The sequence below is a fragment of the Prunus avium genome, chromosome 2 (assembly GCF_965620075.1).
Source record: "Prunus avium chromosome 2, drPruAviu1.hap1.1, whole genome shotgun sequence".
NCBI lineage: Eukaryota > Viridiplantae > Streptophyta > Magnoliopsida > Rosales > Rosaceae > Prunus > Prunus avium.
Window position 1 is genome coordinate 6,050,075 of NC_142285.1, and position 24,943 is coordinate 6,075,017.

General features: G+C 37.1%; 1 protein-coding gene, 1 long non-coding RNA gene and 2 pseudogenes across 2 annotated transcripts; 1 reads left to right on the forward strand and 3 right to left on the reverse strand.

The window, feature by feature from the left end:
• Positions 1 to 3,102: 3,102 nt before the first annotated feature.
• LOC110761132 (cation/H(+) antiporter 15 pseudogene) lies at positions 3,103 to 6,367 on the forward strand (annotated as a pseudogene).
• Positions 6,368 to 7,115: 748 nt separating this feature from the next.
• On the reverse strand, positions 7,116 to 8,274 carry LOC148296343 (uncharacterized). Its single transcript, XR_015834128.1, has 6 exons — positions 8,210 to 8,274; positions 8,022 to 8,131; positions 7,871 to 7,920; positions 7,683 to 7,760; positions 7,492 to 7,562; positions 7,116 to 7,301 (listed from the first exon to the last, which is right to left on the reverse strand). It is a non-coding gene; the product is annotated as an uncharacterized LOC148296343 (long non-coding RNA).
• Positions 8,275 to 14,997: 6,723 nt separating this feature from the next.
• On the reverse strand, positions 14,998 to 15,934 carry LOC148296344 (uncharacterized; annotated as a pseudogene).
• Positions 15,935 to 16,826: 892 nt separating this feature from the next.
• LOC110761136 (NADPH:quinone oxidoreductase-like) lies at positions 16,827 to 17,872 on the reverse strand. Its single transcript, XM_021963538.2, has 3 exons — positions 17,662 to 17,872; positions 17,384 to 17,575; positions 16,827 to 17,279 (listed from the first exon to the last, which is right to left on the reverse strand). The coding sequence occupies exons 1-3, from the start codon at positions 17,762 to 17,764 to the stop codon at positions 16,978 to 16,980; spliced, it is 597 nt and encodes a 198-aa protein (XP_021819230.1). The 5' UTR covers positions 17,765 to 17,872; the 3' UTR covers positions 16,827 to 16,977.
• Between the last annotated feature and the right edge of the window lie 7,071 nt (positions 17,873 to 24,943).

A 24,943-nucleotide genomic window follows, 5' to 3' on the forward strand; every position in this document is an offset into this window, starting at 1 on the left:
TGTAAGTAATTAGTTTATTTATGCTCATGTTATTTATGCTTCTTCTTATAATAAAATGTACTAAACTTATGTTGTTTTATTTGTAGATAGCATTGGTGCTCAAACAACACAACGGGGTTCTTCAAATCCACTCACCACCACCAACACTTGAGTTTGTAACTTTAGTTTGTAACATTGGTGCATTACATTTTCCTTTTAGTTTATAACTTTAATTAACTTTGAATTGGATTTTCTTTTGGGTTGTAACTTTAATTCATTTTGCATTGCATTTTCCTTTTGGTTTGTAACTTTAAAGAATTTGGAATTGGAATGCTTGAGAAGTTTAACTTTAATTGGAATGCTTGGAATTGAACTTTAATTTTCTTTAGGTTGTGAATGCTTGAGAAGTTGAGGAGATTGTGAATTTATATATACACTTGAGAAGTTGGATTTTTATGACACAAAAAGAACTTGCGGTTTTAAACAGCTAATTCACGATAACCGACCGCTTTTTGCGGTTTACAACCGCTAATTCACGGTAACCGACCGCTTTTTGCGGTTTACCGCAAGGCGGTAAACCGCAAAACGCGGTCGGTTTGCGGTTTCAAAAATCACCATACCGCAAATAGTCGGTCGGTTTGCGGTTTCAAAAATCACCATACCGCAAATAGTCGGTGTGGGCAAAAATTCGCGGTTACCGAACCGCAACCACCCCTACTACCCATGCAATTGTTCTCTCTCTTTTTCCTCATTTTTTCTTTCTCTATCTTCTTTTCCAGCTTGGATTGCGTTGCATTTGAATCCTAGCCAGTCGTTATCAATCTTACTCCTCTAGGTTGGAGTTGTAAGACACAATATGGCCAGTTCATTTTCATTAAAATAGTCCAGTGCAGTTCACCCGCTAAACGTAGTCTTAAAATTCAATTCTACTAAAATTTGTTCTCTATTTTACCTAAATTTTTTAAACTTTGATATTGTAGAGTTTGGATTGTAATATTTTAAGTATCAAAGTCAGAACATATATTAGGTTCTATTTTTTATTTTGATTAAAAATAAAAATTTATTAAATAGATAATGCGCACATTGTCTCAAATACATTGGGGCCACAAATAATATATGTTACACTTGCACCCCGTCTCAATTATGTTGCATTACTTTACTTTAATTAATCAAAGGTGTTACATTATTAAAACACAACTGTCCTTATTATAAATACATACATATATATATATATCAAACCAATGGACAATTTAATTCCCGTGATTTAGGGCTACAATGCTCGATAAGTTTGAGATACCATCACAATAGCATTTTTATTACATGTAAATTCTTCTCTAATATTATATATTTAATTGCAAGTCAAGTTTCATGGAGTGATTTAAAATAGGCTTAATTGCTCTAATACTCTCTGAAACTATGGTCAAATCTCATATTGCCCCTCGAAACTTAAAGTAACCCACTTTACTCCCTTGATCGATGTTTAACATCAAGGAATACTTTCTGCTTTTGATTTTGATATTGAATTTATTAAAGGTGAAACTAACGCACTCCTGGATTTCTTAACTCGGGAATTCTTGCATGGTGCGAACCAGAAGTTCCAGACAAATGACTCCCAGTAAGAGCCCTTCAGCTCTCCCAGCCGCCCCTAGCAGAACCTCATCTTCATAGCCAACCCACTAGCCACCCATCCCCACTGTCACACTCCTTACCTCTTCAAAACCATTTGGAAGACCCAGCCGCAACAAGACCCATCCACAGCCACTCCACTACCCCCAGCCGCCCCTAGTAGAACCCCATCTTCATAGCCAACCCACCAGCCACCCTTCCCTCACCGTCACACTCCTTACCTCTTTAAAACCATTTGAAAGACCCAGCAGCACCAAGACCTATCCGCAGCCACTGACCTCACATACCCCACCCACCATTCCTGCAATTTCTCACGACACCCACATCGACCGCAATTTGTCTTTATATCGGATCTAGACCCATCCTCAATAGCTCTCCGTTAGTTTTTGAATTAATGAATCTAAACAAATTATGAAGGGCTCAATTGATAGGAAGTTTTGGATTTCTCTTCGAGGGAAAAAAATTGAAAACATCATCATATTCATTTTATGTGCAGCGATATGAAGATGGGGCAGCGATTAGCGCATAACACTTTCAAAATTATGTCTATTTTAGTCATTATTCACAGTTACAACAATTTTATATTAAAATTTACCAAACAGTTTTGACACTGTTTTTTGTACTAACAACACTTTAAAAATATTGTTTACCAAACATAAAGCTGCTTTACTTTACAGCTAATTATTTTCAAAACACAACAAAAGCAACTTGTTTTTAAAAGTGATAACAATCCCAAACTTTGCATGAGTCAAAAAAATTCAAATTCAAATCACATATCCATCATCAGGACATTGAAATTCAAGCCGTCAACTTATTCAACCGTTGTTGTTTATATATATATATGAGAGAGAGAGAGAGAGAGAGAGAGAGAGATGAGAAGGAAGGGGTAAGCTTGTTTACCATCAATTCGGAGGGGAAGACTAAACTCATCCAAAGCTGTCTTTGATTATTTGAGTATTCATATTTTCCAAAATACACAAAATTGCACACCTTTTAAATCCAGTTAGGCGTATCTTGTAATTACTCATTTTTCTTAATTTTTTTGTGGTTGGTAGCCATAGTTGCCATATTCCTTCAACAGCCATCTAGGGACCCGTAGTCCTAGCTGAGGGTGTAACTACTTTTTTTAAAAAAAATATATAAAAACTGTATATGGTTTGATTAAATGGTTATGCAATGCTGGTTTCACTAAAACGAACACCTACCTTGGTCAAAGAACTAACTGAAAAACTGTACAGTTTAATGACAAGTACGTACAGAATAACCTAATACAGATACGTACAGAAATAGGATGCCTCCGTTCCTGGCTGTTGCAACAAATTATGTATGCCTGGCGTATATATATCTTCTCCCTCACAATTACATGCATAAAAATTTCATTGTCTCTCTCTCTTGCTCTCGCTCTCGCTCTTAGTCTCTTTGTATAAGGCTTCCGGATGCGAATGTAATTCGGACGTAAGGAAGGAGATCGACGGCGCTGCTATACGTATAAATATAATGGGTAGTATAACTGGTACAAGGTCATACGGAGGGGATACAAGGTCATACGCAGGGGAATCTTATACTGTATTCGCCGACTCAAAAGATGAACTAAGGGCATGTTATAACAAGACAATATCCCCAACTGGGCTATGGCGTGTGGAGAATCCGTTGATGCAAGCTCTCCCAGTCACTGTTATAAAACTCATCATGGCCATGGTCAGCACTCGTCTTGCTATGCTCCTACTCAAACCCTTCTACCAACCGCGTATTGTTGCCGACATTCTTGTGAGTACAGCATGCATCCATATCCTTCGTAATTAACAATGGCTTTTCTTTTAATAAAAAATAGAGATGTTAGGTAGAAGGCACGTGTACTTCTAAAAGAGATGGTACAGTAAAAAATTATGTTTCGAAATATAAGTAATAGGTGCATTATTTTTTCAATTTTTATAATATAATAGATAATTAATCACGTATACTTCTTAAATAAAATAAAAAATATATTTTTTTGTTAAATAAACCGATTTGGTATGTTAAATATGAATTTATTGTTAAATTTAAAAAAAGTTTCCAAATTAATTCCTATATCCATTTGGAGATCTTTCCAAATTAAGTGTGTCATTATTTACACTCCAATTAAAAATTGTTTCTATATTGGTTCCTACATTATAATATACAAAATGCAATATGGCTTAATTGGGGGTATTTTAGGAATCGAAAAAGTACAATAATTTCGATTTTCTGCTTGATTAGGTAACTTGCAGAGTTGAATCCTAGTCATCGGGTTTTATTTAGTAAAAAACAGGATTTTATTCAAACAAAAATAAAGAGATGGGTTGTAGTGGAGGAAAAATGACTTTCAAGGAGTTAAGCTAAATTTACCATAAAAAGAATATTTGTTGTTAACTTATGGATTAATATATAGTTGGAATTAATTTTCAGGGTGGCTTTCTAATGAGTCGGAATATGAGGGGTGATTTGTACCCACAACTATTTCCCATAAGTAACACGGTGGTTGCCGAGACCTTAGCAAACTTGGCACTCGTTTACCACATGTTCCTGGTGGGTTTAGAGCTCGACTTCAAACCAATACTACGTGCGCGTAGGAAGGCTGTCAGCATTGCCCTTACTGGCATGGTCTTTTCCATCCTTACTGGTTGGGTCTTGTATCGTTATATACTCCTCAAAGACTTTGCTAAACAAACAAAAAACATGGGCACTAAGAACGGCTCATTCTTTTGGGGAATTACTCTTGGCACAACCAACTTCCTGGACCTTGCCAAAATCCTTGCAGATCTCAAACTTCTCTATTCTGATGTTGGAGGACTCGCCTTGTCTGCCTCCGTTATCTCCGATTTGTGTTCATGGATTCTTCTTTTGCTTGGAACCGCAATAGTGAAAAGTAGACCATTGCTTACGGTGGGGTCCACCTTGGCTTTTGTAGTACTCTGTGTTTTTGTAGTACGACCAGCTCTCGTGCGGATCATTAATCGCGGGAGGGGAGCACAGGAGAATGGCAACGATAATGAGCTTGCATGTTATGTTATGGCCGGAGTGGTGCTTTGCGGGTTAATTACCGATGCATGCGGGTCCCACTCCATCGTAGGGGCTTTTGTATTGGGAATCATTATACCTAAGGGAGAGTTCTCAAGCATGCTTACAGAGAAGATGGGAAATTTCGTGCGTGGGATTCTGATGCCCTTCTTCTACTTGATCAATTCCAGAAGGCTGAGTTTCCATGATATTCTGAACACGAAAGATCCAGAGGAGGCAAAAACAGGGACTAACATATACCGTGTAGTGTTAATAAACATGGTTGCCTACGCTGCAAAAATCGTGAGCACTTTCGTTGCCTGCTTGTTGAACAAAATGTCACCTCGAGATAGTCTGACTGTCGGAGTACTCATGAACACCAAAGGCTTATTGGCACTTATCATACTGAACTCTGCTCGAGACTTAAAGGTACGTACGTCGGTACATGCATATTAATATAGTATTTTGCAAGGTTTATATGGTTTATAATGAACGAATGACGATTGTGTAGATCTTGAACAAACAATCATTCACACTAATGATGGTGGTGATTTGGATTATGACATTTTTCGTGGGGCCGTTTCTAGCCCTTTTTTACAAGTCAAGTGCTAGGCCTTTGGTGCAATACAAACAGAGGAACGTACGAAGCGTTGGACCTAATACCGAGCTTCGAATCCTTGCATGCACCCACACCTCAAGAAAAATGTCTGGCATTATCGACCTCATTGATAGTTCTAACCCAACCGAAAAATCCCCTATTCATGTCATTGTCACACACCTCGTGGAGCTAACTGGCCATGCTTCAGCCATGTTGGTTGTGCACAACACTTGCAAACCGAGTGGCACAAACACAACAACCAGTGATACACACTCAACGGACTACGACTCCTCAAATGGCTTTCAACTCTATGCCCAACAAAGAGAAGGAATCGTCACGGTGCAAACAATCACCGCTGTGTCCCCTTATGCCACAATGCATGAGGACATATGCAACCTGGCTGAGGAGAATCGTGTTTCCCTCATAATCATCCCCTTCCACAAACAATCTGCCATATCGGATGGAGGAGCAGCGGTACAAGATTCAAACTACTCGCATTTAAAGTGCCTCAACAACAACTTGATTGCAAATGCGCGCTGCTCTGTGGGTATTTTTGTGGATCATGGTCTCGGTACGTCAAACTCCGGCCACCACTTTGCCATTCTCTTCATCGGAGGGGAAGATGACCGTGAGGCTTTAGCATATGCAGGGAGGATGGTCGGGCATCCTAAGGTTATGATAACAGTTATACGATTTAACCTTAACTCAAATAAAGGGGCACCGAAAGTTTACTCTAATGATAACGATGATGTGGACGATGGTGATAGTGACAGTGATGGTGATAGTGATGGTGATGATGAAATTTTGGAGGCAATGACAAGTATTGGGAAGCAAAAAAAACTTGATGACTTGTTCATAGATGAGTTTAGGTTGAGGTCAATGAGCGATGCCTCCCTAGAATTTTTAGAGAAGTCAGTAACAAGTTGGGAACAAACTCTCACACTAATAAGTGCAATGGAAGGTGACTATGATATGTTCATAGTTGGAAGAAGCCATGGGAGCAACTCAAACGACACCTCCACAATGTTACTAGAATGTAGCGACTCTAATGAGATGGGAGTTCTTGGAGACGCATTGGTATCTTCGACCTTTTCAGGTAGTACATCCATTCTTGTAGTGCAACAGGGTGAGGATTTAGATATTGTTTGAGGGTTTGATGAAATGGGATCCATTCACATTTGGGTATATCATATCATCACTTGGCAACCTCTTGTAAAAACAAATTAACAACATAATAAACAAAAGAAAATAATTAAATAAACAAAATGTTTTTTAAAAAATCTAATAAAATTTTATGTTCCCTCCCTATTTCCCTCTATATAAGCATGTTGTTATACCTTGAGAACAATATGCTTGAGGCTTAATAACATAAATAAACACTGGGGGCCTAGCGAAGGAAAACTATGGGATGTTTTCCTGACTAGAAAAGAATATAGGCGATTATTCATATAAAAAACTACACCAAAACACATCTATTACGGCGCACAAAGTACGTCGTGAATTATCATTCACAACACGAAACATGCAAGCAGTAAAAGCCCCCGTCGTAAATAGTATTCCTCAATCACGGCGTGCATGAACGTCGTAATAAAAAAACTTAAGACAACGTTCCCTGTGAGCCGTAATTCAGTTAAAGCAATTACGACACGCTTTGCGCGCCGTAAAAGAGTAATTCATTCTCATTTACGACGTTTAGTGCACGCCGTGTTTAACTTTAATTTTTTTTTTTAAAATTATTAATTCCCTGCCTGCTCCTGTTTCATATTTACAATATACTTATATCATCTATTACTTCCCTGGATACAAAATTTCACAAAACGAAAAGTAGTATTGCAACCAAACTTGAAAGAAAGAACCATTTCTTTGAAAACTATACTAATCATAATCAATTTACAAACTCTATAAAGTATTAAAGAAACACATAATAGTGCTGCCAAATTTACAATTGACTTGTACACAACCTCCAACTCATTCACTCATAATAGTGCTGCCAAACCTACAACGTAACCTATGCAAAAACCTCATGATAGCACTGGCAGTAGACATCATCTAACAAGAATGAAACTGACACTTGATCTGCCACCTGCATTTTGTTTGAAAACTCATTTTAGCAACTTAACCATTGTAATTAGAAGACATATATTATGATTGAAGTACGCATTATTAAGGAAAATGGTGGAAAAATATTTGTCTCCTGTATATCCAGAAAATTATGTGTATGCCTTTTTATCAACACAGCAAAAATGGACAGAGGCAGAACTTAGAAATTTTACCTCTAATGTTTCCTTTGCTGCCATATCATCCAAAAGAAGTATGTCCTTTGCGACTCTAGAATGAATACAACCTGACCAAGATATGTTCAGCCTTATAGCCATAACTCACTAGAATGAGAAAGGCACTAAATCCCTTAACAACGATAACAACAAATAATATATGAAAGAAAAATGTGCCACATGAAAGTTACCTAATCTATACTAAATTATGCAGATTGAAATTGTTGCATTTGATGGGTATTCTGGAACCCGTCAAAGCCATCTAGAGCCTGATAAACAAAAAAATTGCTGAAGTTAAACATGAAACTACAAGTTCCTAATATAAAGTACATAACTTTTTTATTCTTATATGAATTGGAACATTTCAACAAGATTTTACCTCTCTCAAACTATGAATAACAAGTTGAATTTGTCTCTGAAGTGTTTCCTCTGCCATTAGATGAACATTTCAGCAACAAGTTGAATATCTATCAAACTATCAATAACAAGTTGAATTTGTCTCTGAACATTTCAGCAACATAAATGCTTACAATCAAAGAACACATATGAGATATAAAATCTCTTAGCTGAAATGGTTTTCAGCAGCTTCGCATATCTTATCAACTTTAGCCTCAAATAAACCTTTGATCCCAGTGAAGTTCTGCCAAACAGAAATCGGAGTAAGGAATCAGACCTTAACATGCTCAATATAAGAAATTAGAGTTTAAATTCGTTTTACCTTCTTCATATGCATCATCAAGCCATTGCAGGTGTAGATCCTAGCGTCTTCAAACTTCTTAATATTTAAATATTGTAAATTATGGTTATTTTTATTGATATTAAAACAAAAATACCCCACAATGGGAACCAATTAGTACCACATCAAGGTTTCAACCATAATAATGTAATAGTAGAAACGTTTTCTTTCATTTTGTATATGTAAACTAGTTCATTCAATTTTTTTTGGGGTCAATTTACCACATTATTAATTGTGTTTAGCTAGCTAGGTTACATGATTTTTTTTAAAAAAATTCACGTCAATATTGTTCTTTAAATTTGTCCTCACAAAAGTTAAATTTTGAAATATAAAGACATAATTAAAAGAAAGAACTAGTCTTGAGGAAAACATAGTATAGCCACCCGGCTTTACTGTTTTGACACGTGGCACCTAGGCGCTAGACGAGTCCTTTTATATATATATATATATATATATATATATATATATATATATATATATATAAATGGTATGGCCGCGCGGCTATACTTTTAAAAAAACAAAATTTAATCCCGGAAATTTCGCCAGCATAGACCTGTGCCGACGATCTTTCGTGGGGAGAGGTTTTTTTTTTAATTTAAAAATTTTAAAAATATAAAATTAGTTTCTTCACTTTTGTTTTTTGGCCTCCTTCTTTAATTTAATATATGTAATTAAGTAATATCTTAGCCTTTTTGAATTACTTTAACTAGTAACTATATTTTAATTATTATTTAATATATCAAAAATTAAAGAAAAAGTCCACAAAATAATTAATTTCTATTTATTAAGTCTTTTGTGAAATCGTTTGGGTGTCTTAATTAAATTTCTCCATAGCCCAAGAGCCCTATCAATTACTATGAGGCCATTACTCGAGTATCTATTGTCCCTTTTTGATCTTTTACTTTTCTAGAATTATTTCCCGTATAAAGATTTTAGCACTTTCAGGTTTAATAATGTATTATACACGTATGCATGTATTTCTCATATTTAACACACATATTTTTTTACAAAAATTTCAATAAGACACACAAAATTCACGTATTATACACATAATTCTCACATATTACTGAATAAAAATAATATATATTTAAAAAAGGTATAGCCGCCCGGCTATACTCAATTTTTTCCTAATTGTTTTTAAAAATCGTATAGCCGGACGGCTATACTCGTTTTTCTAAATTTTTTTCAAAAATCGTGTAGCCGCGCGGCTTTACGTTTTTGATACCCGGTGGTTGTTTATATACCACTGGTACAGCCGCCCGGCTATACTAGATTGTTTTTGAAATTTTTAGAAATAGTATAGCCGGTTGGCTATACACTTTTTCCTAATTTTTTTTAAAAATATTTTCGCCGCGCGGCTATATTGTTTAAAAAGAAAATTTAATCCGGGAAGTTTTGCCAGCATAGAGCTGTGCCAACGACCTTTCGTCAGGAGATGGTTTTTTTTTTTCTTGAATTTTAAAAATATTAACTTAGTTTCTTTACTTTTGTTTTTTGGCCAACTTCTTTAATTTTAATATATGTAAAAAACTATTTGAAAAAAAGACCCCAGTACAGCCGCACGGCTATACACAATTAAAAAAAAGGATATCCCCCGTATAGCCGCACGGCTGTACGATTCGTATAAAAAATTTGAAAACAAAAAAACCCCGTACATCCGAACGGCTATACACTTCTTTTAAAAAAACCCCGAGTATAGCCGTCCGGCTATACGATTTATTTTTATTTTTTTTAAAAAGAGGACCCACCAAGCGCCCTGCACCCAACCGGCTAGACCACACGTGTCACAAACTGGTATAGCCTCGCGGCTATACGCTTTAAGTATATTATATTCGAAAAGGGTATCGCCGCACGGCTATACTATTTATTCAAAAACATTTATAAAACGAGGACCCATCCATTTGCATTTGTTTATACTTTATAGATATTAATTTCTAGTTTCGATATATATACTTCATAGATTTAAATTTTTTTAAATAAATTATTTTTTATTTAATATTATGCGAAAATTATGTGTATAATACTTGAATTTTGTGTATATTATTGAAAATTACATACGTACTTGTACAATACAAGCATTAAACATGAAAAATACTAAATTCTTTATACGGGTAATAACTCTAGGAAAGTAAAAATTCAAAAGCAGACAATAGAGACACGAGTAATGGCCTAATTGTAATGGATAATGCGCTAAACTACCGATAAACAAAATCAAGGAAAAACACTTTTTATAGAAAGATCACAGTATCTTTGTAAAGAATATAGACGTTCATAAAAATAAAATAAAAATTGCAAAAAAGACCCCAATAAAGCCGCCCAGCTATACTCTTTTTTATAATATAAAATCCCGGTACAGCCGCACGGCTATACTATTCGTAAAAAAATTTGAAAACATAAAACAACCCCAGTAAAGCCGTACGGCTATACACTTTTTAAAAAAAACCAGTTTTTTTTTTTTTTTTAAAAGGACCCACCAAGCGCCCATTACCCAACTACCGGCTAGAGCCCACGTGTCAAAAAACCGTATAGCCGCACGGCCATACTCGCAAAGTATACTATATTCAAAAGAAGTATAGCCGTGTGGCTATACGATTTATTCAAAAAAATTTATAAAGAAGGACCCAACCATTTGCACTTGTTTATACTTTATAGATATTAATTTGCTAGTTTCGATATATATACTTTATAGATTTAACTTTTTTAAAATAAATTATTTTTATTCAATATTATGCGAAAATTATGTGTATAATATGTGAATTTTGTGTGTATGATTAAAAATTTTGTACAAAACCAAGTGTATAAACATGAAAATTACATACGTACGTGTACAATGCGAGTTTTTAACATGAAAAATACTAAATTTTTTATATGGCTAATAATAACTTTGGAAAAATAAAAATTCAAAAGGGGACAATAGAGACACGAGTAATGGCCTAATAATAATGGATAATGCTCTAACTACCGATAAATAACAATCAAGGAAAAACATTTTTTTTAAAAAGATCACAGTATCTTTGTAAAGAGTATAGCCGTTCGTAAAAAAAAAATTGAAAAAAATGACCCCAGTAAGCGGCACGGCTATACTCTTTTTATATAAAAAAATCCAGCGTATAGCCGCTCGGCTAGCTCGGCTATACTATTTATCTATATCTATCTATATATATAAAGTAAAAGACAGAGAATGGTAAAACATTCAAAATACCAGAAAATCCCCTTGGTTAATGCAAACATTAAGAATTGAAATTATTAATTAAATGAGGATAATATGGTAAATTCACACTTTTTCATATTAAAAAACTTAAAATTAAAAGAAAAATCAAATAATGGATCCTATTTTTATGGAAAACAACTACCCATTATCTTTTTTAATTCTAAAATAAATTTTAAATTTAAAAAAAAAAAAAAAAGCCTCTCGCAAGCGTGGAAGCGCGTGCGGAGAGGCTAGTTAATAATAAATAAATAAAAGAGGATCCCCCAAGCGCCCAGCACCCAACTACCTCCTAGAGCCCACGTGTCAAAAGGAGTATAGCCAAGACAGGAAGCTTAGATTCCACAACGGCATTGGCTGGACAAACCTTGCCGAACTAATATTCGTCGGGGGAATTTTTTTTGTTTTTGGTTTTTTTTTTTATAAAGATACCAGTTTAGTATATTTAATTTAATAAAATATTTAAATACTAATTATTCACTAAGTAAATAATAATTAAAACATAACTACTAAATAAAGTAATTAGAAAAAGAGAAATCAAGAGTATGGTATTTAAAGAGTATAGCCGATCGGCTATACTGCAATATATTCTATTTAAAGAGTATAGCCGCTCGGCTATACGTTTAAATTAGTCTATGTACAGAGGAAAGCCGCACGGCTGGACTTCTAACATATTCTATTTATAGAGTAAAGCCATCTAACATATTCTATTTATAGAGTAAAGCCGCACGGCTAGACTTCTAACATATTCTATTTATAGAGTAAAGCCGCCTGGCTATGCTTTAAAAATATTACATTTGTATAGTAAAGCCGCACGGCTATACGGCTAAAATATTTTATTTGTAGAGAACAGCCGACCGGCTACATGACCATACTACCGTAGTATTTTTATAATTTCTATTGTATAATTTCTCCTTTAAGAGAAGCTGGGATATTTAGTGCATGGGATTCTGATGCCCTTCTCCTACTTGATCAATGCCAGAAAACTGAATTTATATAATATTCATAATAAGGAAGATCCAACAGAGGAAAAAACTGGGGCTACCATATATCATAAGATCCTGAGCACTTTTGTTGCCGGCTTATTGAACAAAATGTCACCTCGAGATTGTCTGACTATCGGAGTACTCATGAACACCAAAGGCTTATTGACACTTATTATACTCAACTCTGCTCAACTCTGCTTGGGACATAAGGGTACGTAGATGCATATTAAAATAATATGTTGCAATGCTTAAGGTTTATAACTAATGTGTTACAATTAATTGAGGTCAATTAATGAGCGAATGACATATGTGTAAGTCTTGAACAAACAATCGTTCACAATAATGATGGTGGAGATTTGGATAATGACATTTTTCGTGGGGCCTCTTGCCCTTGTTTACAAGTTCAGTGCTAGGCCCTTGATGCAATGCAATACAAACAGAGGAATGTACGAAGCGTAGGACTTAATACCAAGCTTCGAATTCTTACATGCATCCACACCTCACGTCATATGTCCGGCATTATATCGACTCATATTGATAGTTCTAATCTAACCAAAAAATCCCTTATTCATATCCTTGCCACCATCCTTGTGGAGCAAGCAAACCAACCATGCTTCGGCCATGTAGGTTGTGCACAACACATGCAAGACAGGTAACACAACCAAAGCCACTAATGATGTACACTTGACCGACTAAGACTCCTCAAATTCCTTTTAGCTGTATGCCTAACAAAGAGAAGGCATCGTCATAGTGAAAACACTCACCGTAGTGTCCGCCTATTCCACAATGCACAAGGACATATGCAACCTTGCTAAGTAGAATCGCATCGTTCTTATAATCATCCCATTCCACAAGCAATATTTCATACTGGATGGAGAGGAGCAATACAAGATTCAAACTACTCACATTTAAAGAGCCTCAACGACAACTTGATTACGAATGCGCGATGCTCCGTATGTGTCTTTGTGGATCATGCCCTGTGTACCTCAAACTCCCACCACCACTTTGCCATGCTCTTCATTGGAGGTGAAGATGATCAAGAGGCTTTAGTATATGCAGGAAGGATGGTCGGGCATCGTGAGGTTATACTAACAGCTATACGGTTTAACTTTAACCCAACAAAGAGACACTGGGAGTTTTCTATGATGATAATGATGATGTGGATGGTGGTGATGGTGATGATGATAAAATTTTGGAGGCAATGGTAAGCATTGGGGAGCAAAAAAAACTTGATGACTTGTTTATAGATGAGTTTAGGCTGAGGTCAATGACTGATGACTCCATAGAATTACTAGAGAAGTCAGTTACAAGTTGGTAACAAAGTCTAACACTAATAAACACATGGAAGGTGACTCTGATATGTTCATAATTGGAAGAAGCTAACTCAAACAGCACCTCCACAATGTTATTAGATTGTATTGATGACTCTAATGAGATGGGTGTTCTAGGAGATGCATTGGTATTTTCGACATTTTCGGGTAGTACATCCATTCTTGTAGTGCAACAGGGTGGTGATTTGGATCATGTTTGAGTATAGAGGAAATGAGATATCTTTGGGGGACAGTTTGAGTATATCATGTCATCACTTGGCAACTTCTTGTAAAAACAAACAAACAAAACAAAAGAAAAACAATCACCAATCACTCTAACCCTTAAAATGTTGGGATAACAATTGGTGCATCTGGTACATTTCACAAACTTACTTAGAGAACATTTCCTTTAACAACTCGTTATAAAGAGGAAGCATAACTAATCTTTTTGAAAAATATGGAGAAAGATGTCCTAATGGTATGTCTTTACCAAAAAGAGTAGATGGGTGATTTATAGTGGGCAATGAGGTAGTGAAGGCATTAACTGATTGACTAATTTAATTAAATAGCACTGTGCCAAAAATTGAAAACAACGGCAGTGGAAAACCGCCGTGGTTTAGACCCAAAAAGCGACGTCTACTCCACCGCCATGGTTTATACATTCATATCACGACGGTTTTCCATCACCGTGGTTTACACCAATCCACGTCGCTTTTTTTTCACAGTACTGACGTCTTTCGGGTTCCATAGTGAAAAATATAGATGTTTGAAACACCTTACTACGTCGTTTTCTTACAAAAACAGAAGTGATATGGTGCTTACTACAATGCTTTTTTAAAGAAACAGATGTGATAGGGTGATTACTACGGCGCTTTTTGAAAGAAACAAACGTGATAGGTTGATTACTACGACTCATTTTTTGAACTAATGGACGTGATATGGTGCTTACTACTGCACTTTTTTTCAAAGAAAAAGACGTGATAGGGTGCTTACTATGGCGCTTTTTTTGAACAAACAGATGTGATATGGTGCTTACTACGTCGCTTGTTTTCAAAGAAATGGTCGTGGTAGGACCCATACTACGTTGGTTTGTTAAAACAATAGACTTTGAATGGACCTTACTACGTCGCTTTATTTTTAAAATAGCCGTTATAAGCCAGAAGGAAGCCCATCATTCCCACCTCCACTTGCAGCACCCTTTTTGGAACCTCATTTGTAATGAATACCTTTAAAGGCTTAGGAGGAAGCCCATGTTCTGGTTTCCCATTAAAGGCAGAATGTTGCTTTCGATATGTAACAGTTTTTGCGACCATCTTTCAACCTATGAGTTGGTGTCTCATCGCCGCAAATTGGACAAGCTTTATATCCTTTAACAACACAACCGGATAAATTTTCATATGATGGAAAATCATTAATTGTCCACAATAATACAGTCTTTAGTGTAAAGTATTCTCCTTTATGTGCATCATAGACTCCATGAATTCCATCCCATAAATACTTTACATCAATCAAAGGATCTAAATAGACGTCTATATCATTGCCAGGTTGTTTAGGGTCCGAAATCAACAAGGTTAACATCATGAACTTTCGTTCCATGCACAACCATGGGGGGAGATTATAAGTAACTAGAATAACATGCCAACAACTGTATCTACTACTTAGAGAGCTATGAGGATTGAAGCCATCATCAAAGAGGGTTAGTCTCAAGTTTCTTGGCTCTTTACCAAATTCGACCCACTTATCATCAATGAGTTTCCAAGATGGGGAATCTGTTGGGTGACACATATGGCCGTTAATCGACTTTTTTTCAGCATGTCAAGTCAAATTCTTTGCTGTCCTACGAGAGAAGACCATCCTTTTAAACCTTGGGATAGGGGGGAAAATACCACAAGACCTTTGCAGGCATGCCATCTTTCACTATATCATCTTTGCCCATCTTCCACCTTGAGATACCACAAGTAGGACAATTACTAGAAGTGTCCTTTCTATACAAGATGCAATCATTAAGGCAAGCATGAATTTTCTCATAATCAATCCCAAGGCACACAAAGTGTTTTTTTGCCTCATACATAGAGGAAGGTATTTTGTTTCCTTCTGGAAGCAAATCTCCTTCGAGTATTAACAAATCTGTAAAACATGCATCACTCATACCATGTTTTTCTTTCACCTTGTATACTTTGATTAAAGCTGATAACTTGGTATACTTACTACAACCTGGGTCTAATGGTTGATCACCATCCCCAATTACATTAGCAAACTCATAAGGATAAGATCCAATGTCTTCCAAATCATTTTCCTTCATGCCTATTTCTTTATAAACAAAACTATATCTTCCTTCAGGACTAGCTTCCACATTTCTACTAGCATTTGTAATTGTTTGGTTACTTTCTTCGTGCATTACCCAAATATGATAACTTTGATCTACTCCATTAAAATATAGGTGGTCCTTTATAATTCCAACTCCAAATTGCTAAATATTCCCACATTTAGCACAAGGACAATGAAACTGTTCATGATTTCCAGCATTTTCAAGGGCAAACTTTAAAAATCCTTCAACCCCTAACTCATATGCTTTCAATCTTTTATCAACATACATCCATGACTTATCCATCTTCCAAATACATTTTCAAAAAATAAAGAATTTATTGAATAATAAGCCAGTGTTCAAAAGTAAAGTGAAAAAAATAAAGATTTATTCAATAATTAAACCCATCATTCCCATACATATATTACTTCTAAATTTCTAGGAGGATGCACTTTGAATGTGTATTTTAATTTAATAATCTGTCATTATCAAATAAGATTTGTGGGGCTGATTATCATATTATTCTATTGACTATATTTAATTCCTGAGGCTTATGTAAGAGCGATTCCACCCATATCCCACTGCCAGGGCAGGATAGGGCCCAAGACCAGGCGAGGCATTCCAGTGGGCCTAGCTTGCCCGGGCAAGCTGCGGGTCCCACGTGACCAGGCCAGCCCGCAGGCGAAACCAGGATATCAAAAAGAAAAAGATGTAATGCATGAAACGAACTGAATAATTAAAGATAGGAAACACAATAAGAAAAGTAAAAATTAAAGATGGGATATCAAAAAGAAAAAGGAAAAAACTGAATAATTCATTTTAATTTATCTTCGAAAGATGAGGACATCTCTCTCTTTATTTTGGCACTTTAATACCCTCGCAATCTCTGATAACAATTCAAATAGTATGAGAAATGAATCACACACACATAACTTGAGCAACTATCTTCCTTGGAGTCTCAAAGTAAAGGCCTGCAAGGACAGAAGAACTTGCTTCAGATTCTCCCTGGTCTGTGCATCAATCAAGTTGCTATTTTTGTCAAACTTTGCAGGAGGCTGGAATGCATTTAAGAAAAACTCTGGCTTGTTGATGAAATGGAGGTCAAGAAACACTCCAATTTGGCGAAGATGGTATTGGGATCGTGAACCACCAGAGCCTCCGGAAGCACTTATAATTGCAGCAGCCTTATCACCCCAAACATTTGGGGGTCTTGATGCCCAGTCAAGTGCATTCTTCAGAGGTGCTTCATTAGGGGGGGTCAAATTGGTCAGCAAATAGCAGAAACTAAAAGTCAACCTCAAGTTGAAAATATAATTGTAAAATAAAAAAGGAAATTCAGAAAAATACCTGAGACAGAGTAATTGTATTCAGGGGAGGCAAAGAGAATGCTATCAGCTTCTAGAATCTTCTGACGAAATGCTTCAACGACCGGTGGAAAGCTCCCCTCGCCCTCCAGATCTGTGTTCAGCAGTGGCAGCTCTGCGATCTCCACGAGCTCTATTTCCACGCCGGGGATTGACGACTTGCTTATCTCAATCGCTACAATCGGCACCGCCCAATCACAACCCAAACTCACATTGAAAAATTAAAAAGCAAAAACAGATGCCAGATCAGATGCAACTAACCAGAACGAATGAGACCGCGGTTATATGAACCTTCACGCAGGGACCCACAAATAGCCGCCACTTTAATCCGTGGTATTGCTCCCGCTCCAACTGCCGCCGCCATAATCTGTTACTTTTCCGTTACTTGTTGAGTGGTTTTTCTTTTTCTTTTTCTTTTTTGTGGGAAAAAAGGAAAATCAGAAACTCTGTCTCTCAACATGAACAGGGCAAGTGGATATATATATATAGCGTTGGAAATGGGCGTCGTCTGAGTACGATGATAAAACGAAGCTACGAGAAATTGTGGGGTCGAGATCTGACGGTGGAAAATTGATCTTGGAGGTCAACTGTCCAAGTTGGTGATGTGTGCCTGTGGTGGTCGTCGGATAAGCGTAAAATGTGGAGATGTTTTACTTTTTACGTCAGCAGTGAGGTGGTGAGATGGATGTGGTACGTGTGCAATGAGGTAGCAGGGGAAAAAGCAATTTTGAATTTTTTAATTTGTTGCGCCCAATGCCTTGGAACCCGTCTGTGTTCATTCACCGTGGACAAATAAGTCCTTCTCACATATATACTATGTTTTTTCTTTTAAATGCAGGATTTTTTATTTTTTATTTTTATACAAGCATACTTTAAACTAATCTAAACATTGGGAGGAGGATTCGAACTCAGGCGTAAAGTGGGGAGCACATTCACTCTGTTTATACCTGAATTTTTTTCCCTTGGACCTACAAAAAAAAAAAACAATGTGACAATAACTTCTAGTGTTGGGCCCAAAAGGATGAAATGTCCAAATTCAAAACAAAACTGAAGGATCGAGCTCAAAAGCCCACGGTTGTGACATAATGGGCTCAACCCAAGTAACGGGGTTCAGCCCAATATTCAAAGCTAGGTCCAAATTGCCAAGTCCAATATTATCTCCATGATCCAAAAACTTATGGGCCTCGATCTCGACCCAAGAATCACAATAATGACTAAAACCCTTGGCCAAACCATATTTCACTATTAAGCTCGACCAAAGTCAAAGCTTGGAGATTTGTTCCTTGGCTAAGTAAAATTGCAAGTACCGAGTTAGAAAAAGGTATCACGTTACTTACCTCGAACAGAACTCCACACATAGAGCAAAAGGAATGATGTGACCGTTAGCTACTTTTCGAAACTTAAAGCATCTTAGATTGGAAGCTTTAAGACTCACAAGGAAGGCGTGTGCAAAGGGATAATTAACCTCGGAATCAGTTATAATCCTCTAGCACCACTAAAACCAGTAGCATTGACTCTACTTCCATCTGTGTTAACTTTGCACACACCAAGTCTAGGAGTTTGCCATTGGAGCTGAACCGCAGTGTACTTCGGAGTGCCTATAATTAGTTTACAGGCATTGTATTGTATCAATCCAACGCATGGTAAACCAAGTGCAAAAGCTCAGAAGGCATAATAAAACCTTGCAAAAAAATCAGCTTACATCTCCATTTCCAAATATACCATAGATAAATTGAAAAGACTAAGTACCAAGGCAGGCCATGATATATAATCTTTTTTTTATTGAAGATTCAAAATAAGCCTGTCATCAAACTCCATGAGGGGATGACAAGGAGTATGTTAGTATGAAATTGGGTTGGCATTTCCTAGAACTTAGTATATGTTTGGAAGTATCATTTAGCTTCAGAATTGTGACTTAACACGTATGAGACATTTGATCTTAAGGGTAAGACATGTCATTTTTCATGCACTCATGATAGGAACATTTTTGTGGAGTCAGATATGATTTTATTTCTTTGATCTTACTTTATTTTAATCAATTAGAATCCCCTTGAGAGTACATCTCATTTAGGCATATTTTATAATATCTTTTTACTTATTCTTTCTTTCTCTCATCCATGATTTGTTACTTATGTTTTAAGTAATTTACTTGGAAATTAAGTTTTTATCAAATCACATTATTAAAGGTGTTGAGATATTCTTGATAGTTGACCTAAGAATATTAGGACTCCTGTAATGGAGAGATTATCATAAATTTCCTTTGTTGGGTTTTTATTTTCCTATTGATTGGACCACACGTTCCTTAACTTTAGAATAGGACAAAAATCTTTGGTGATTGAATTTATTTGTCCCTCATCTTTTTTAACGTGGTTTTATTTTTTTTTGGTGGAACAAATACCATATAAAAGAAGACCTTTGTCTTCTTCATCTTGTACAACTTTTTAACAATAGTTTTGTGTGCTTAAACATTTAAGAAATCTATGTTTTTATTTGAGATAAATCATCAAGTGTTCCGTGTTTACTTGGTGATTTATCAAACACTTTATCATTCGTATTGTATTCATTTGCATAGTTTGGTGACTCATACGGTTGAGGGCACCAAGACCGTGGCGGCGGTTTTTCTTCGGTGAGCTTGAATCGATCGTGACCAGTATCGAATTCAACATAAGGAGAGTTGAAAGGTCATCCCGTGACAGAAGTTGAGTTACAAAGAAGTCGATAAACATTATCTAGAATGTGTCTAAGATAAGTGTGTGAGTACTTCTTGCAATCATCGTTCTATAGTGGATATGTTTTGGACTGAGAAGTCCCGTGGATTTTCCCCAGAGGTGGGGTTTTACCATGTAAAATAACTCTCTATGTGTTCCTTTATTTTATGTTCTACACGTTTCAAGATTGATAAGCCATATCAATCCTACTACCGAAGTTTATTTTTATTTATTGATTATAATTTTAAATTGGCCTATTCACCCCCCACCCCCTTCCCCCCTTTCTAGGCATTATTAGTCATCCTACAAGTAATTTCAGAGTAGGACCACCACCACCACCAATCCTAAGTTACAGTACTTTGTGCATGCATGCATTATCATGGCCTTTTTTTTATTAATTGATGTGATATTGGAGAAAAACTTGGTTGCAATGGGGATAACACTATTTTGCTAGTAGAAGAGTTATCACGTGTGTCATAGTATTATTGGTCGGGAATAAGTTGTAAATAGACCTCTCCAAACATACGAGAACATTAAGAAATTTGGTATTATTATCTAGTCATGCCATCAAGAACAAGGCTGAATGATGATACCTATGAAAAATAGTTGGTAGTTAATATGAGAGGTTCCTATCAACTTCAAAGATTTGAATGGAAAATCAAGAGGAAGGCATATATACATTTTTTTTTCTTTTTTTTGGGACATTTGGCTTCCTTGTGGTGTTGAGGATGTGAGAACAAATATTTCAACTTCCAATTACAAGGCGCTACTTGGACAAGAAGAATATCTCCTAGGTCAATTAATTGAGCTCATTTATTCGGCAAATTAATTGATACAAAAAAAAGGGATATTATCTTTATTTAAAAGGATAATATCACCAATCAAGATATTATGCTAATTTGGAGATATCATCATCAAATTAGGAGATTAGATCCCAATCAAATCCCTAATGGACTCAATATCTACAATTTGGGGACAGAATAAATTCCTTCCAAATAGTAATTATTCTTTGAGAAACCTTAGCTTCCTAGAGCCCTATAAATACATGGCTTCATTCAACACACAAGGTAATCTGAAACTCAATCTGAAACCTAACTCTAAAACACCCGAAATTCTCCACTCCCTCTCTCCTAGCTGATGGCACTACCATTGCCACCGGCCACGCCTCCCTCATCTCTCCATATTTTCATACATGGCGCCAGCCACCACACACGGTTACGGCCACCCGGTTCTCACCCTAGAGAAAACTCAGTACCTTTTTTTAGCTATTGTTTCACCTAGATTCAATTGAACTAACTTAGGCATCTGAGAGCCTTTGGCCAACACCCCCCGAGTGTGGTCTATTTACTAGGGTCTTTTTCACAGGAATCGAGAAAAAGAGAGAAGGAAGTTCTAGAGACGAAGGATCTTCAAGCGGATATTCTCCCGTGAGAATATTTGCACAAACATTTGGTGTTTTCATTTAGAGCACGAGTTATACTAAACTCATGCTCTTGAATCAAAAGAAATCGTTTCCTCCATTTTTTCGCTCAACCAAAGCCTTTCGAACAACCATGGCCGGAAGCAAGCACACGAGGAGCAAGACCGATGCGATGGCCTAATCCGCGAAGGGCTCGGGCCACCACGATGTCGCAACTCCGAGACAGTCTCATGATATGGCCAAAGCCGTGGCTCGCCCTCATAATGAGGGTCGTGAAGAAAGGTGCTCCATAACCCATTCAAGAAGAACCAATTCCCGTTGACAAGCGATAGGGAATCCCTCGCAAGTGCAGTCCACCAATACACCACACAGGCAGGACAACCGAGAAGGTCGGCCCTTGCGAGCCAACGAGGAAGTCAATCAGTACCACCCAAATCATGAAGGTCACCAGCGTGACCCGCAGGCCATGCACGCAGAAGATGTCGAGAAGCTTGTGAATAACCTGCTTCGATACCTGAAGATCAAAGGAGATTTCGAAGATGCTCTACTCATAGAGGTTGACCAAGCAAACTCCTCACCATTCATAGCCGAAATCAAGCAGGTTGCTCCCCCAAAGCGATTCTCAACGCTTTCTTTCATAAACTTCAAAGGGGATTCCGATCCTGAGAGCCATCTGAAGCAATTCAAAAGTGTTATGATTCTCTACATGAGGGGCAGCCCAGGATTAGTTCCACACCTTGCCATCTGGGTCAATTAGCAGCTTCAAGGAGCTAGCTTTTGTCTTCCCAAAGAATACACTTCTTACCAAACGATCAAGAAGAACATTGACCACCTGTTTAATTTGCGTAAGAAGTCTGCTGAACCCCTCCAAGATTACATCAAGATATTCAAAGCAGAAAAGGCAAACATTGTAGGGTGCGATGACAGAATCATGTCCTCTTCCTTCAAGAAAGGCTTGCCAGCTGAGCACGACTAATACCGAGATTGAATCGCCTTGAAAAAGTCTACCAATTAGTCAGATCAACCGACCAAACAGGCAGGTCAGAGGAGTGATAGGTTCTACAGCAGAATAATGGCAAGTGCAAGTGGCACCCCCAAGGAGATGATCTGGCAGAAGAGAACTACACCAAATTCTCCATCCCATACATTAGATCTTAGCCCAACTGAAGACAAGCCTTGAGTAAGGAGACCACCACCCTTGAAGGGAGGCCCGGATAGGATGCTAGAAGATATTGTGCCTTCTATGGGGACAGAATAAAATCCCTAATGGACTCAATCTCTACAATTTGGGGACATAATAAATCCCTTCTAAATAGGAATTATTCTTTGAAAAACTAGATGTCTAGAGCCCTACAAATACATGGCTTCATTCAACACACAAGGTAATCTAAAACTCAATCAAAACCTAGCTATAAAACACCCAAAATTCTCCACACACTCTCTCTCTCTCCTAGCTGATGATACTACCAATGCCACTGGCCACGCCTCCCTCGTCTTTCCATATTTTCATACACGGCTTAGGCCACCACACACGGCTATGGCCACCCGCTTCTCACCCTAGAGAAAACTCAGTACCCTTTTTTAGCTATTGTTTCACCTAGATTCAATCTAACTAACTTAGGCATCAGAGGCCCTTTGGTCAACACCCCTGGGTGTGGTCTATTTACTCCGATCTTTTTAACATGAATCGAGGAAGAGAGAGAAGGAAGTTCTAGAGACGAAGGATCTTCAAGTGGATATTCTCCAGTGAAAATATTTTCACAAACAGAGGAGCCCATGATTAGTATTAGGGAGTACATGATTAAGTGAAAATCAGTCTCTACCTGATACCCCTACCCATGCTTTGGCTGCTTTACCGATGTTGAACCCACATGTTTCACACAAGCTGCTCGATCTTCTGAATGGACACAAGCCATGCACGATGAATTCAACGCCCTTCTCAAATAGGGCACCTGGTCCTTGGTTCCTACTTCTTCCACACACAACACTGTTGGGTGAAAATGGGTATTCAAGGTGAAACGACAATCTGATGGTACCGTTGAGTGCTACAAAGCTCGACTTGTGGCTAAAGGTTTTCATCAACAGTATAGGGTGGACTATTTTGATACGTTTAGCTTGGTTGTTAAACCCACAATAATTCAGACTGTGCTCAGTATTGCAGTCAGTTCTGGGTGGCCTATTCGACAACTCGACGTCAAGAACACCTTCCTCCTTGGCCCTCTATCCAAAGAGGTCTACATGCAGCAACCTGTTCGGTTCATTTTTACACATGATTTTTCATGTTACTCACCCACTATTTTGAGTTAGTTCTTGACATTTTATAGCTTTTTACTTCCTTTTTGTGTTTTCTTAGATTTTACCTTGGTTGGAATGAAAATGAGCTAAAAGTGCATTATTGGTTATAAATTCTGTTTTTGTTCATTTTCGTAGGTCAACTTCTTGGCCTGGGATCAACATGCTCTGGTGCTCGGATGAGGTCATGATCTTCATGAGACTTGTTCCAATGGATGTTAACTACAACATATCCAAATTTGAGCTCCATTGGACAAGTATTGCCTATCCATCCAATCCAACATGTTACCACAGCTCTGGAAATCCGGAATTGTCCAGCTTTTACCTCCTTTGTGTTATCTTGATTTTCTTGTTACCATAACTCTTGGTAACAAGAAGTTACCTTAGCTTTGAGATATTTTCTGAAGCAATTGGCATCTTATTGAGGACAAAACTTCATCATGGCAAGGGGACAATGGGCTAAGGCTTTATCAAAGGTGGTAGTTTAATATTAAAAGGTCAAAGCTGGAAAGGAGGAGAGAGGGAAGAGAAGTCAAAGGTGCAATCTGATTTGGGGGAGTTTGGCAACGGGGGAGAGAGGCTATTCCATAATTCTACACATCTAGAGCAGATTTTGGAGAGCTTGGAGCTAGGGGAAAGCCAAGGTGCAGCCAAGAAAAGTGGAGAAGAAGACTTCCACCATTGATGATCTTGAAGCTCTCATCATTTTCTGAAAATCTGTAAACTCTTTCTAATTTCATTTTGAGTTTGTATTTGAAATAAGTATGAGCAACTAAACTCCATAGCTAGGGCTTAGGTTGAAGCCCTAAACATGATTACCTTATTGTTTTGATGCTTGAGTGTATGAATTTCTAAATATTGTTGATGAATTCCAATTCACCAAATTAATCTATCCTTGATGTGTGTTTTTCCTTGGTTGGCCATCTTTGAAAGCATGCTTCTTGAGATTGTTGGGATTATGTGTATCTTCATGTTATCCTAAGCAATAAATGGATGAAGTAAGAATCATCCATGTGAATTGGTTTCTTGAATACCTAATGTAAACACCATGCTATTAGGATTCTTGTGATGTTCATATTCTCTTTGAACTTAATGGGTTCTCCTTGTAATTGAATCAAAGTAC

Bases quoted from the DNA above. Each gene is read 5' to 3' on its own strand.
- LOC110761136 (XM_021963538.2), bottom strand. From the start codon at position 17,764: ATGGCGGCGGCAGTTGGAGCGGGAGCAATACCACGGATTAAAGTGGCG. The intron at 17,576-17,661 runs GTTAGTTGCATC...TGCCGATTGTAG, and splicing joins CCGCGGTCTCATTCGTTCTG to CGATTGAGATAAGCAAGTCG. The intron at 17,280-17,383 runs GTATTTTTCTGA...CCCCTAATGAAG, and splicing joins ATACAATTACTCTGTCTCAG to CACCTCTGAAGAATGCACTT.